Raw genomic sequence first — 13,466 nt, forward strand, 5'->3', positions numbered from 1 at the left:
ACTTATAATACATTTGGTCGTCTTCAATTACTGTATTAAAATAATTTACAGAGCGTTGGCAATACACGTTATAATCCCGTAGAGCTTTGTACAGTCAAAGGTAGGAGCTGCTACCCCTCTTATATTTCTACCATAAGGACATTATATCTCTCTCTAAGGGCGCAAGCGCATCTATTAGTAAAAACATCTAGTTCTGCTAGATGTGACGTAGATTTTGTATAGGGGCTCCTTCCGAATTTTTCGTGAAATTCGCGGGAGAGAAAAATAATTTTCAAAATCAGCCACGACCCATATCCTAAGCCGGTCGTGGTCTAGACGCGAGCTCTGAGATAACGCTCCCAAGCGGTTGGGAATCAAACTAAAACAGGCGGGTAGGCGATAGAGGAAGGACTGAGGGGAAAAAATAAGTAAGAGAATTTCCAGAACCCCTCAGCTCTCTCAGACACAAGAGGTAAATTCGCGCTTAGTAAAAATCACGAAGAGCTGTCGTGAGAAATCTTTGAAGGAGGGAAAAATGTTCAATGCCGGGTTACTCTGCAGCGAATGCGCTCGGCATCTGTTTAGGCTATACAATTATTATACCACTTGAGATGAGACGGATGGCTGACCAAATCGGACATACATACATTTCAACCGTAACATAGAATCTTGGGCCCTTAGAGAGAGATAATGTCCTTATGTTTCTACCTATAATAGACCTTTTCACACTTATGGCCGCGCATGAGCAGTTGCAAGTTTGTTGCCACGAGTTTTACACTTCTATGGAGTTAACGTGTAAAATAAACTACGATGGACGTGTTTTAAAACGTTTTGTAATTTAATACTAAAATAAAATGCCTAGTATTCAAACCGAGAGAGTAAAATTAAAACCATGTTAAGAAATAAACAGTGTTTAAGTTCTAATGGGGACGGTGCAAAGATAATAGTTGGTTAAAACTCACTAAGCCTCGGCGATCGTATGGGATAATCGCTTCATCGGCGGACATCGCCGATGCCGTGCCGTGCCCGGCCCCGAAAGCGCCGCGAATAACACGCTCGTAAGCCTTAGCGCCCAATTTGGTCTCTAGAATTACTAGAATATTATAAACTACCCCAATTTTACGTCTATCAATTGAATTCGATAAAATTTCACCTAGGAAGTTCAATTTATACTTTTACAACCATTAATACAACACTGTTTTATAAGAATAAACTCGAATGCCTAACTAGTAAGGTAAAAGCAATGGTTACATAAATACGACTGGCAACAAACATCGTTTCTGCGCTTGCTCACCTCTCGAGAATTTTACCCCCTTTTCACCCTCGCTCTAAGTGTGAAAAGGTCTATTCCAGTATTTGAAATTGGAGTACCACAATTTAGCGCCATCTATTATTAAAATCTATTAAACTAAATTTTCTGTATTTAAATTTATAAATAATTCTAATATAATATAAGATGATTTATTAACTAAATAATTATTGAAATAAACAAATTTCAATCTTAACAAAATCAACCGTTAGGTGGCGCCAAATTCATACGTAACCTTTAGCACTAGGGTCACTGACTGACTCATATTATAATTTTTAAATATACCTATTCCGTGTTGTTTTCATTACAAAGCTTAAAATAGATCCCCATTAACAAGGGTGAGGCTCTAAATTAATGATCCGTGATATTTAAATTAAAAAACTAAACAATAAAGCCAAAGCCATGCCTAGTGTATTGTTGACAGAATCTATCGCGGTTGAATTGGGTGGTAAGAAATTACTATAAGAATCCCATATGGCTTCGTATTAATTACAATAAACTAAACTCAATAGTTTCTGAACCATGGCCAGAAGATGCAAGATTATTCCAACCCTTAGAAGGTAAGTTAACGCTAAATTAAATAATTTATAATAATCCAAATTAAATCTTTAATTACAGCAGAGCAAATATTGCTACCAGATCGTGCAGTATGTTTAAGTGTTCAAGCCTTTTTAAAAATGTGTTCATTGAATTTCAAAGTTGAAATGAGAGCTAATGCAGAGGAAATGTCACCTTCTGGTAAGATTAATGTTTAATTTGGGTTAATTTTAATTTTAAGCTAATCTTCATTAATTCTATCAGGTAAAGTTCCATTTATAAAGTGTGGGAAGATTGTAATTGCTGAAATGGATCCAATTGTTGGATTTGTGAATGCTAAAGTAAACTTAATTTAATTTTGTGTAAAGTTAATCTAGATTAAGTTAAATTAAATTAAATCTAATCTTCAATTAATTAATTAAAAGGGAATTCGCTTGACTGATCATTTGGATTTATCTCAAAGAGCAGATATGAGAGCCTATATGTCATTAATCAATGCAATATTGCATAATGCTGAAGTATGATGTATTAAAAATTGCATTAAACATCTTAATTTAATCTTAAACTATTTTTTCTTACAGCTTTATATTACGTGGAATCATAAAGAAACTTACAATGAAGTAAGAATATCTATTTTAAAAAGACTAAAAATATAAAGTCTATAGACTAATGGCACCCCATGTTATTTCCCCATAGAGATTAATACAGTTGAAGGCAGAGGACTGCCATTACTCTATTATTTTTCAAAAACTTTGTTATATAATTTCAGATAACTAAAGTACGTCACGGATCAGTTTATCCCTGGCCTTTGAGACAATTTTTATGCTGGAAGAAACTATATACAGTCCGGTCTCAGTTAGCATGTTTGGATTGGCTTAAGAAAAGCTTGGATGAGGTTCGCCAATTTATTTTAAAAACATCCATTTATAATTAACATGTCTATTTTTTAGGTCTACACCCAAGTTGACATGTGTTGTCACGCATTATCAGAACGTTTAAGCAACCAAAACTATTTCTTTGGGGATAAGTAAGTATATTTTTGTACCAGTCCTTGTTAATCTAAATGACCTTTAATCTATTTTACTTTAGACCAACAGAATTGGATGCACTTGTCTTTGGTCATCTATTTACATTACTTCAAACCCCATTACCCGATAATTCCCTATCAAGAATTGTGGAAAGATATCAAAACTTGGTCAAGCTTTGTGCCAAAATTGAGCAAACTTATTTTCAGCAAAGTATTCTTGATTTAGAGTTGGAAGAAAGATAAATTAAATTTCTAGTTGTAATCTCTATGTATCTGGCAATTAATTAGAGTACTGAAAGGTTGTTTGCTTGTTTGTTTGTTGGTTTAAATATTGGTTGGTTATTTGATTGATTGATTGTTGTTTCAAAGGGTTTTGCCACTAAGTATATATATTAATATCCTTTCTGGCAATTTGTAAATTATAGTAAAGAGTAAACGACCTTTTAACATAGTTGTAACCTAATTGCTATTGCTATTAAATTAATTTGATGTAGAAGAAAATTTATGGACCAATTTAGATATTCCATTTGGTGGTTTCAAACGAAATAAAAGTGATTAAACTTATTTCTTGCCTTATTTTTAATTTAAAAATAAAAAACTCCATGATATTGCTACTGAAACCCCTACTATCAATTTGATAAACACACTAAGCCTTGGTCACTCTAGTTCCCGCCTACCCATCGCCGCCGGGAAAAATTTAAACAGCATGCGGGCCTTGGCTTCTTCCGTACATGATTTCTGGATTTAAGTTTATAACTAATGTAGCCTATATAATGCAAGATTTACTCACTTAATTAAACGAAATAATATCCTAGTTGAGTTGACCTTCTTCCTAACACAAGACAATTATGTTTAAGATAACTATTAAAAAAACAACCCCCGACAATGACACTTCACAATTCACACTTGTAAGGGAACCTCCGAACTCCCTGGAGAGTGGCGAACTTTTCCACAACTTCCAACAAAATGAGTCACGTGATTCCAAGAAGATTGTACGGGGTTTCAACTTTCAACTGTAGTTCCGAGGTCAAGACTGGACATAAACGAAATCGATAAACAATGAAATTAATTAAAAATAACTTATATTAGGATCAATTGTTTTATTTTCATATTTTTTTTCCAAAACTCATCGCGGATTTGAAACAAAATTATCTGTACACGAAAATTACTTTGTAAACAATTAAAAGCGCAGCCCGGTTCCAGTGTACCCCTACAAGGTTACTTTCCTCTTTAACTCCAGGCATAGCCCACTAGATCACGCGCTCCACGACGCCCACAAATTCCTCCTGGCCTAGCCAACCCAAAACTGGAGTACGTAAGGAAAGTCACCTTGCAGGGGATCCAATGGAGCCGCGCTTTACTTAAAAGAAATGACGCATTAGGCCCACATATTTTTACCTATTCTAGCTAAAATTAAGTTAATTTTAATTTAACGGTGCAAATTTAAAACTATTTTGCGTGTATAAGATTCCAATCTAAAACTAACAAAAATGGCAGTAGTTTTTCGTGGCAGTGTTCAATTTATTTTGCTTTTTAAATCTCAATTAAACCTGACCCTGTTTTAATGAAATATGATAATTTTTTTTTTTTTAAAAAAGCGGCAATGAAATAAAGGGGGAAATTATGAATTAAGCGATTAAGTGCGATTTGGGGGTTAAATAGTTAAAATAAATTAACGTGAATAAAACGCGTAACACAACCAAATAATAATAATAATAACTTCTTTTAGTTTTATAAAACACCCTTACGTAATTTTCATTAACTGTTCCTAGAGTATTTTTCTCAATATGTAAAAACATCCCTCAAATATTAGAAAATAGCCAACTTTTATGGGTCTGGCTTTGATACAAAAATGGACGGGGTTTTAGGGATAAGGGTGTGTTAACTTTCCTCAATTCGTTTCAGGTGTTTATACCTGACAAAAAAAATAAACAAAACAAGTTGGTGGGGGGGGGGGGGTAATAAACGAAACACAAATAAACATAAGTCAATTTCACTACGTAAATTAAAACTACAAAAACAATATGGGGATGGGGGGCAATAAACAAACAAATATCATTACAATATTCTTTCTAATAGCTGCCTCATTGGGCTTAAGGTTCTACTTTAAAATATAGTAGGACTCCAGATTTGGGGTATTTTTTTTCTTCTTCTTCTCGCATCATTATTTTTTTTTTTTTTAAGAAATTAAAAATATAAATATTAGTCAAAAAAATAAAGTTAATTAAATGATTATAGCCGTCTCACTAAACTTTGTCTGAATTTTAATTTTTTCCATTTAAGAGAAAAATTTTAATTTTTAATTTAATTTAATAAAAAGACCCAGAAATTTACTCTCCAATGTGGAAAGTTAGTCGTATATAACGCACCTTTTTGCTTTTTCCCAATGCATGTGCTAAGGCTTAGCTAACAAAGGTGAAGCAGACGACGCATCGTTTGGCTCAGATTTGTCAGTTAAAAACGGGAGTTAAGCCTTGGCACACGCATAGAGAATAAGGTGGATTAAAATTATATCTAATTAATAAATACCACCAATTTAAAAAAATTATAGAATTATGAACGTCAATTTTAGCACCGGTAACCATTTTGTTTTTCTTCATTTCTTTTTTTGTAAAAACTTAACAATAAAACAGGAATGTTAAAGGGTATAAATTCGCTCAGCGATTATAATAAGAGTTTTATAATAATAATTATTAATAAAAGTGTGTTAATGTTGATAGATTATATTAAAATGAATATAAAAATAATGCGATTTTTTTTTATTTTTTTTTTTTCGTTTGTTGAATTACTTTTTTTTTGTTAATTATTTTTTTTCTTGGCACCAAAAGATGTTTCTACGCGATCAGTTCGAGATCAGAGTCACTAGTTATATTAATTTTAAGTAGAGAAATTAATGGGAGGTGATATACTCGCGTAATTAGGTTGAAATTAGATACCACGTGACGCTAGTTAAAAATAACTACAAATTAGTGGGTTTGAACTAACTAAGTGATTAATTAATATTATAATTATTCACTTTTGAAGTTTGGAACAAAAGCGAATGTTTCGTTATTTAATTCTGTCTTCCCTATGTTACTTAAATAGGGATCGTTTAAATTTAAGTAATTATTTTTCCTTCAATGACCGTGGCGTTGTAGAAACTTAAAAACACTGGCTTGGAAGGAAATAAAAGAAAAATAGGCCTAAAACTAAACCTCGCGCGATTTTAAAAAAATTGCACACTTAAATTAAATTACTCGCGATTGAATTTGATTTCTTGTAAACCGGGATTAATAAAAACCATTTCGCGCGTTATTTATTTTTCATCACGAAGTCACTTCTATTGAAACACACGCGCAGTTACGTAACGCATCGCAAATGTTTATCGCGCGTGCGTAGAGCGTTCCGACTTAAAATTGTCTGTCGATCATTCTCGAGAGAAATTGATTGCATTGGCGATATTTTTATTTAAGAAGGGATTTCGTTTTAATCCCGACTGTAGGCGTGATTAGAGTAAGGACCGGAATAGATAGAACTACCGGAAGTACTGGCACCCTTCCTTCTTCGGCGCCTGTGCAGGATGCACGCCACCAAGAGCATAACGGCCAGCATCAAAAGGACACCGGCGATCGCGATACCTATTGCGAATTTTCTCGTTGAAACGCAGAAATCGTCGTCAGATTGCTTGGTTTTGGAAGCAACCGCTTCTTCTACGCGAGCCGAGAGAATACAATGTGAGATTTTACGTAACAAATAGCACAAGTTAGGCCTAACGAGGACACGTGTAAGTCCCAGAATCCGGATGTGCCGTGATCTCAGGGTTGGGTTAACTTAAGCTTATAACAACAAAGAACAGTGGGACCAGTTTGTAACTTACCATCTCCTTCAGTGTTCTCGGCTTCGTTGACGTAAAGTCCAGAGTAAACATCTACACTCAAGTCTTTAACATCTTGATCCAAATCGCGGAGCTCTTTCAAGCTACCATCCTTCTCAATGTCGTCACCGGCTTGACGTTTACGCCTTCTCAAATTGATTCCATTTGGATCGCAATCCGGAGGCTGAAAAACAAAATAACGAGGAAACATTAATTAAAAACTAAACGAATAAATCTTTTTAATTAAGTTACTTACCACATCATCGCAACCTCCTCCAGCCTTCAAACAAAGTTTGACGTTGCACTGATAATAAACGGAGGCAGTGTAAGGAAATTTGTGAGCTTGGAAGGTAACAGTGGCCAAAGTTTTATTGTGACTGTAAGCGAAAGGTCCAAGTATGTCTTGATCAACTGGACATCCATCCGTGTTGACCAACGGTTGCTCTCCCCAGTTAAGACCATCTCGGACCATACAATTTGTCACCTTCATACCGTAAACCTCTGAAGAGAAAGAAGATTTTTTTTTAGTTTTCAATATGAACAAAACTTTCTTTAAATAAAAGAAAAAGTCTATCAATCTTACCTTGATAATCAATTTGAATTGAAAGCGTTAATTGATCCCCTATTTTAACATTCTCAGCAACGTATCCGTCATCCGTTGATCCAACTAAAATCTTCATGACGCACGATGGCATGGGAGCCGTGGCCACCAACGGAGTTGTTCCCAACATGCTAAAATAAAAATAAAAACAAATTAAATAAACGAAATACATTTACGCAAATTAAAAACGCGGTGGTCCGTAAAATTACACTAATTTCCGGAAGTCAAAAACACTAAAACCCAGACAGACACAAGGTCGAATTATTGACCAGAATTACACGCCGCAGTAAAAGATACGAAATGATGTGTTACTAGACGCAATAACGGCAGAGCTATTGTTTGGGAACGTTACGTTTCGATGACCAAAATAACTATTAATAAAATAACAGGAATGCCAGCTAGTGTTGAGTGAAAAGATTTTATTGAATGTCAGTGTACCCTAGGGCGGAAGGTCGGTCTTACTTTACACACTACATACCCGTCTTAAACACTAAGATGTTTACTAACAAAACAAAACAGATTTGTTTCGATTTGTACTCGCTAAAAGTATATACAAACATTCTTGTTTATCTCAAAGAATCTGTCTCGGTCGATTTGCATCCAAACTTTCGTTCGGAAGAGAATATTTTTATATTTTTTTACGTTTTGAGTCTTCCCTTAATGTAACAATATGAATGCATTCGTCATCCCATGAATTTACAACCTGCACTAATTTTTGGCGTAGATCAGAAACGTTTCTCTACGAACAGAAATGCAATATTCACCAGTAAATTAAATAACCTACCAAACTCCTCGAAGATATTGATTGTTAAAGATAAAGAGTGTAAAAAATCGGTTAAAAACCCAACAACCTAAAACGGTGCATCACTGAACAGATATAATAAGTAGACAGTGGACTTTGTTTATCCTTTTTGAAGTTTATACGATCAAATACATTAACGATTAGTAACAGAAAGATACAAGTTCACTATATAAGAGTAATTTCTATCACTTTGAACATCAGTTTCTTACGATACGCTTTGGGCATCATAGCTTATGGTATCTTTATCGTTCACCCGAAACGGTAACAGATCGGGAAAGAGTAAAAATTCATTCCCCAAAACTTGTTCTTGTGTTTAAAATAATTACGCAAGCGGCGAGGTCAAGAGAAACCCTTTGCGAACTTTCCTCGTGGCACAAGGGTTCGAGACATTTGCTCATCTGCAACACAAACCCTAGCTAGTACAGTACCATCGAAGGATTTCCCCCATGGCTATAGGAATTTGTTCGCTTAGTTTCAAAAAATTCGGTAAATGTTTTTTTGCATATCGAAGGTCCTGGAATGAGCATTTCACGCTCGAACGCCTCTTCTATAAAAGCTCAAAATCTCCTTTTTTCTTGAAGAAAGGACGTAGAGTTAACCTTGGTGAATTACCAGGAGGCATTAGTAAAGATGCCTGCCTGTTTGCCCTCTCTTACGTAAATCTCGCGCGGCGTGATCAAAAATGACGCTTTTGTGCTTGTGCATGACTAACTATTTCGATCGTAGTCGGACATGCCTTTCTTACGAACATTCCTCGCATTGTGTAAAGGTAATCTTTGTAAAAGCAGGTGAATTAAATCAAAAAGGTGCATTAGGAATTTCAATGCTTGAAAAGTTGAAATATATTTCATTTTGAAATAACTGGTCCACTGAAAACATTTCATCTCTTTGATAGTACAACCATCTCAGACCTGTGCGATATTTAGTTGAGTCGAAAGTAAAACTAGAGTTTGCTACGTAAGTGAATCGAAAAGGTCGGTCGACTCGCGTCTTAGAATTTTTGAAGATGATAAAAGAATCTTAATTCGCCCACTTTAAGAAGTTATTATTTTTTAAAAAAAGGGGCCTTGGTTAGGGCTGCCTCCTGAATGCAGATGCGAGGGACGATGGTGCAACTGATGGGGATGTTAGTGAACTCACTCGTTCAACTTCAGGACAAGCAACTTAGGAAACGTGTCCGGGGTAACTAGCCAAGGTTGTTGTCGAGATACCTCTCAAGGACGTCTCCAGACTAGCTTATTATTTTTTCCTTTTCTTATTCACCTTAAGCCTAATGTTCATTTAAAAAACTCTCAGATGAAGATTGAGGGGATGACTGGGTAGTACGTCATTTATTCTAAAAGAAGGGTTGTAACCCGTCATACCAGAACAGACCGTTCCTCCCCTCTGTCTCTCTTGGGATGGGAACGAGGAAAAACATTTACAAGTAATGAAGTAGATCTTAAGGATCGAACCCCAACAAACCCAGCTGCGTAAGAAACAAAAAAATATATCTGGGCATCCATTTTAAAATCGTATACTGTAATAAAAGTCAATATGATCGAGTGTTTGGCTCGATCGATGGCAGATCTAGATTAGAATTTGTAATGATCTCTGTTACTTCTTTCCTATAAGTTGTTTTTTATTTTTCGTGACTATCAAACCAAGAAATCTGAAGTAGAAATGTTTGAGAACATTTTTTTCTAAATAAAAATTGCGTTTCACACTCGTTTTAAAACACTTAAAGAACGTCTGATTTTTGATTGTAAAACTTGAATGGGTTGGGTTCAGTGAATGATTAAAAACCTACACTTAAAATAAAACTTAAGTCAACTCGTAAATATTTGAAGAATATATAGTGTCTTAAGATTTTTTAGAAAAGAAATGGAAACTGAAATTCCTCCTTAAACAGTGACTGACGTAAGGTTTCATTTAAATTACCAACAATTTGAATAAACACAAAGGATTTCTCTAGAAGGTCACTCTCAAAACCTATTTCTTTACAAATATGAATTCAAAAGGTGTGATTTACACCTTGAAGACGTAACTAACTAGACTTTAATTTAACAAAATTCTTATTACTGTCAGCGCGTGACCGTCAACATCCGGGTACTTCTCTTAAAAAAAAAAAGAAGGTTCACTCGTTTAAAAATTTAAACTTTTCGTAAGAAAGAGTGGGTAGAATTCTGACGTCATAAAAAATATAAAAAAATAAAAACTCTTTCAGTCCCAATTTGGTTGGCACCTTCGCATCTGCACAACAGGATATTTTGTTCAGAGCTCAATGTTACGAAACGAAAAAGCCGTAGGATATAAAAGAAGGATGACTTTCATATAATGATGACACCCTTAGAAAGTTTAGTAAGATATCATATAGTTTGCAACATCCGGACAGTTCAGAAACGACCCAACACTTTATCTTCAGTATCGGTTGGTCTTAGGTAAATCTGTATAAACTTAAATCACCCATGAACTAAAACCGATAAACTGTTCATACGAGTGTGTAACTGAATGAAATGCACTTTGGGTCATAATGGTCAGAGTGGAAAACGTAAGAAACGGTCTCAGATGGAATTGACTACCTTCGCGAATGAAGGACACCAGGGACGTAGGTAATAGCAACAAGATAGTGAAGAAGCCCTCAACATCTTACAATTTACAGTACTGGAAAGTTCGAAACCCAACATTTTCCACCGAGAGTAAGTAAGCGCATTCACTTTACGGAGATGAAGAAAAACGGTTCTAAGGATTGGCAAGAGACTTAAGAGGTTGAAGAAGAGGCCAGTTAAGAAAAAGAGAGTCAAAGTAGCCAACCAACCAGGGCGGGCATCCACCATCACGCTATTTATGTAGGTGTGATTTATTCTCGTATAAAAATATATCAAGGCGATTTGAAAAGGTGGGAAAAGAAAAAAAATAGATAAAAAAGAAGGCCCACGACAGAATCATCTTCTTCTTCATTGAAGGAATGGCCAACGATCCATCTTCCACGTACAAAACACCTTTCGGAAATTCCCCAACTTATGGCTAACCGTTTGGACTCAGTCCAATCCTTTTTTAAACATAAATCAATTCAATTCCAACAGGAATACTCAACAGTTCGTATTGTCATAAAGTAAAGATTATGAAACGGAAATTGTTCCTGAAGATTCCTGGGTAGATTTATAAATATTCATGGATGGACAAAATATATCCTGAAAAAATATTAGGCAGCAAATTTTCTATTCAAGTCAAATTTTTAAATCACGCTTGTCTAATATAAAAAAGTTTTCTAAAGAAGAATCGTAAATTTTTCTTTCAATTCAACATTTTTAAGTTAATTTAAATTATGATTTTTTCTTTTCCTCATTAAACTAAGTTCCTAAAGTGTGACTAATAAAATTTAATACTTAAAAACGTACGCGTCGTGTGAAAGTGAAAAATATATTGAAAATGATGAAAAAGGGCAAATGGGAGGGGTTTTAGAATTATCATCTGGGAGCACGGCAGTGCTCCCAGCCAAGTCGAGCACTGACATCCTTTTCTCGAAGCAACTCGTGGCACTTTTAAGCCCACTGTAACTTCGTGATGGGTACAGGTAAAAGTCTGAAATTTTGCTTGCCGCGAGGACTGTCAATCCTAGCTATAGTTTCCAAATTTCAAGTTCCTACCCTATATACTTTTCGACATATCGAAGGTGAAATTTACCTTATTTTGTCACTCACTCACTCACTCACCGATCATCAAAATTCTAAGGTACTTCTAGGGTAGATAGAAACTTAAAATTCAGGATTTAGTTTTAATTTATTTTATAAAGCACAGAAAAATTAAAACATCCCGAAATTTTTATAAAATTGTTCTTTAGTTCTTAATTTTAAAACTAGATGGCGCTGCCGTCTTTTCAACAGAAATAGTGTGTGTTCTTGATGAAAGGACGTAATGGTCCAAAGTTAACCGAAAATTGTAACTGATGCTACATTCTTATATTAGGATATCGCGTACAATCTTTATTACATATTCTCTGCGGGTCGAAAGGGGTAATTCAGCGTAAATAAGGACAAACGTTAGCGATTATATTGGCAAACGAAGTACCACGAGAGGGTCTTGTTTTAATATAACTACCGAGGGTCTACAAAAAGAAGTGAGATCCTATGAAAAACATTAACATGTACAAAAATGTGCCAAGCCTCGCCTCGTGACCTCTCCGCCGTAAAACGTTCTGAGATCCCATGTAGAGCCAAGTCTGCCTTTTGTTCTCATTCAATCGCCAATTGAACAATTATGTTATAAATTAAGTCCTTTTCCTAATTAATAACCAATATTCTTTGACTCTATCATTATTATACATCTTTGTTCGTATCAAAAATATCGTGACTTGGCAAGAGCAGGTCATCCCCTTCGATTATTTTAAAATAGGCAACGATTTAGTGAATATCCCCTCGACTTCCTTTTAATATTACTTACCTGCGATTGCCAAGTCACGATATTTTTGATACGAACAAAGATGTATAATAATGATAGAGTCAAAGAATATTGGTTATTAATTAGGAAAAGGACTTAATTTATAACATAATTGTTCAATTGGCGATTGAATGAGAACAAAAGGCAGACTTGGCTCTACATGGGATCTCAGAACGTTTTACGGCGGAGAGGTCACGAGGCGAGGCTTGGCACATTTTTGTACATGTTAATGTTTTTCATAGGATTAAATTTGTGGCTTACCTAACGTTAAAGTTATTCGTGATGGTTTTTTCCTTGGTTTGGTAACGGCACCTAATGTGGTATCCTCGTCCCTGATTGGTCACTAGTTTCCTGTGAGGCTGAATGACCACAGTGTTGAAGTACTCCACACCATCATCCTGTTCATTAACGATAATTGAATTTATGGTAGAATTAGAGGTACATCGGTAGAAGTAACGTCATTACCACTCAATCGATTTTTAGGCTTATCTATTATCATTAGAGTGATGGACAAAATAAGCTTTCAAGCAGCCAATCATAAAACGGATATAGATGATTACGTCATCAATGCACATTACATTGTTTGTTGTTTGAAATATTAGGCTTAACTATTGACGTAACCATATTTTCGATGACGTGATCAAAACACGGTTGATTTAACTTCGATCGAAAGATTAGGCCTAAACAACAATCCACCGCAGCGCGTTAGTTTTAACAAATTAATAACGTACCACATCAGTGCTCATGGTGTTGCATGACCTTAAGGGTAACGTGTAGACAACGTGAGATCCGGCGTCCCTGTACTCCACCATACAAGACGAGTTTTTGGACAAGCCTTTAGGGTAAATCATGCCGTTGAAATTGGCCGGGGTATTCACCGTAACTTCGATGTTGTTACTATTACAGTCGATGTTAATGTCGTTAACCATCTGATGCTCT

At 35.2% G+C, this 13,466-nt stretch overlaps 2 protein-coding genes across 3 annotated transcripts in view; one reads left to right on the plus strand and one right to left on the minus strand.

Annotated features, from left to right (window-relative positions):
- Positions 1–1,523: 1,523 nt before the first annotated feature.
- On the plus strand, positions 1,524–3,416 carry LOC149692432 (metaxin-2-like). Of its 2 annotated transcripts, none has more exons than XM_089868195.1 (9): positions 1,524–1,736; positions 1,801–1,848; positions 1,907–2,026; positions 2,090–2,166; positions 2,251–2,343; positions 2,407–2,445; positions 2,595–2,720; positions 2,776–2,852; positions 2,915–3,416. In XM_089868195.1, exons 1-9 carry the CDS (start codon positions 1,691–1,693, stop codon positions 3,093–3,095), a joined length of 807 nt encoding a protein of 268 aa, XP_089724321.1. In that variant the 5' UTR covers positions 1,524–1,690; the 3' UTR covers positions 3,096–3,416. The 2 variants fall into 2 exon arrangements, with proteins under 2 accessions (XP_089724321.1, XP_089724322.1); XM_089868196.1 differs by having other exon boundaries at positions 1,910–2,026.
- A 516-nt stretch (positions 3,417–3,932) lies between these two features.
- Positions 3,933–13,466, minus strand: part of pio (zona pellucida domain-containing protein piopio) — a 174,243-nt gene continuing 164,709 nt past the window's right edge. The window contains exons 6-11 of the mRNA XM_089868194.1: positions 13,259–13,464; positions 12,789–12,925; positions 7,289–7,437; positions 6,962–7,206; positions 6,709–6,889; positions 3,933–6,541 (exon numbers count right to left, since the gene is read on the minus strand). Coding sequence (XP_089724320.1) covers positions 6,318–6,541; positions 6,709–6,889; positions 6,962–7,206; positions 7,289–7,437; positions 12,789–12,925; positions 13,259–13,464 — 1,142 coding nt within the window. The 3' untranslated portion in view covers positions 3,933–6,317. The remainder of the gene's footprint in view (positions 6,542–6,708; positions 6,890–6,961; positions 7,207–7,288; positions 7,438–12,788; positions 12,926–13,258; positions 13,465–13,466) is intronic.

The sequence above is a fragment of the Phalangium opilio genome, unplaced genomic scaffold (genome assembly GCF_054372755.1).
Source record: "Phalangium opilio isolate 3A_F unplaced genomic scaffold, DU_Popi_V2 ptg000024l_1, whole genome shotgun sequence".
In the NCBI taxonomy this organism is placed as follows: Eukaryota; Metazoa; Arthropoda; class Arachnida; order Opiliones; family Phalangiidae; genus Phalangium; species Phalangium opilio.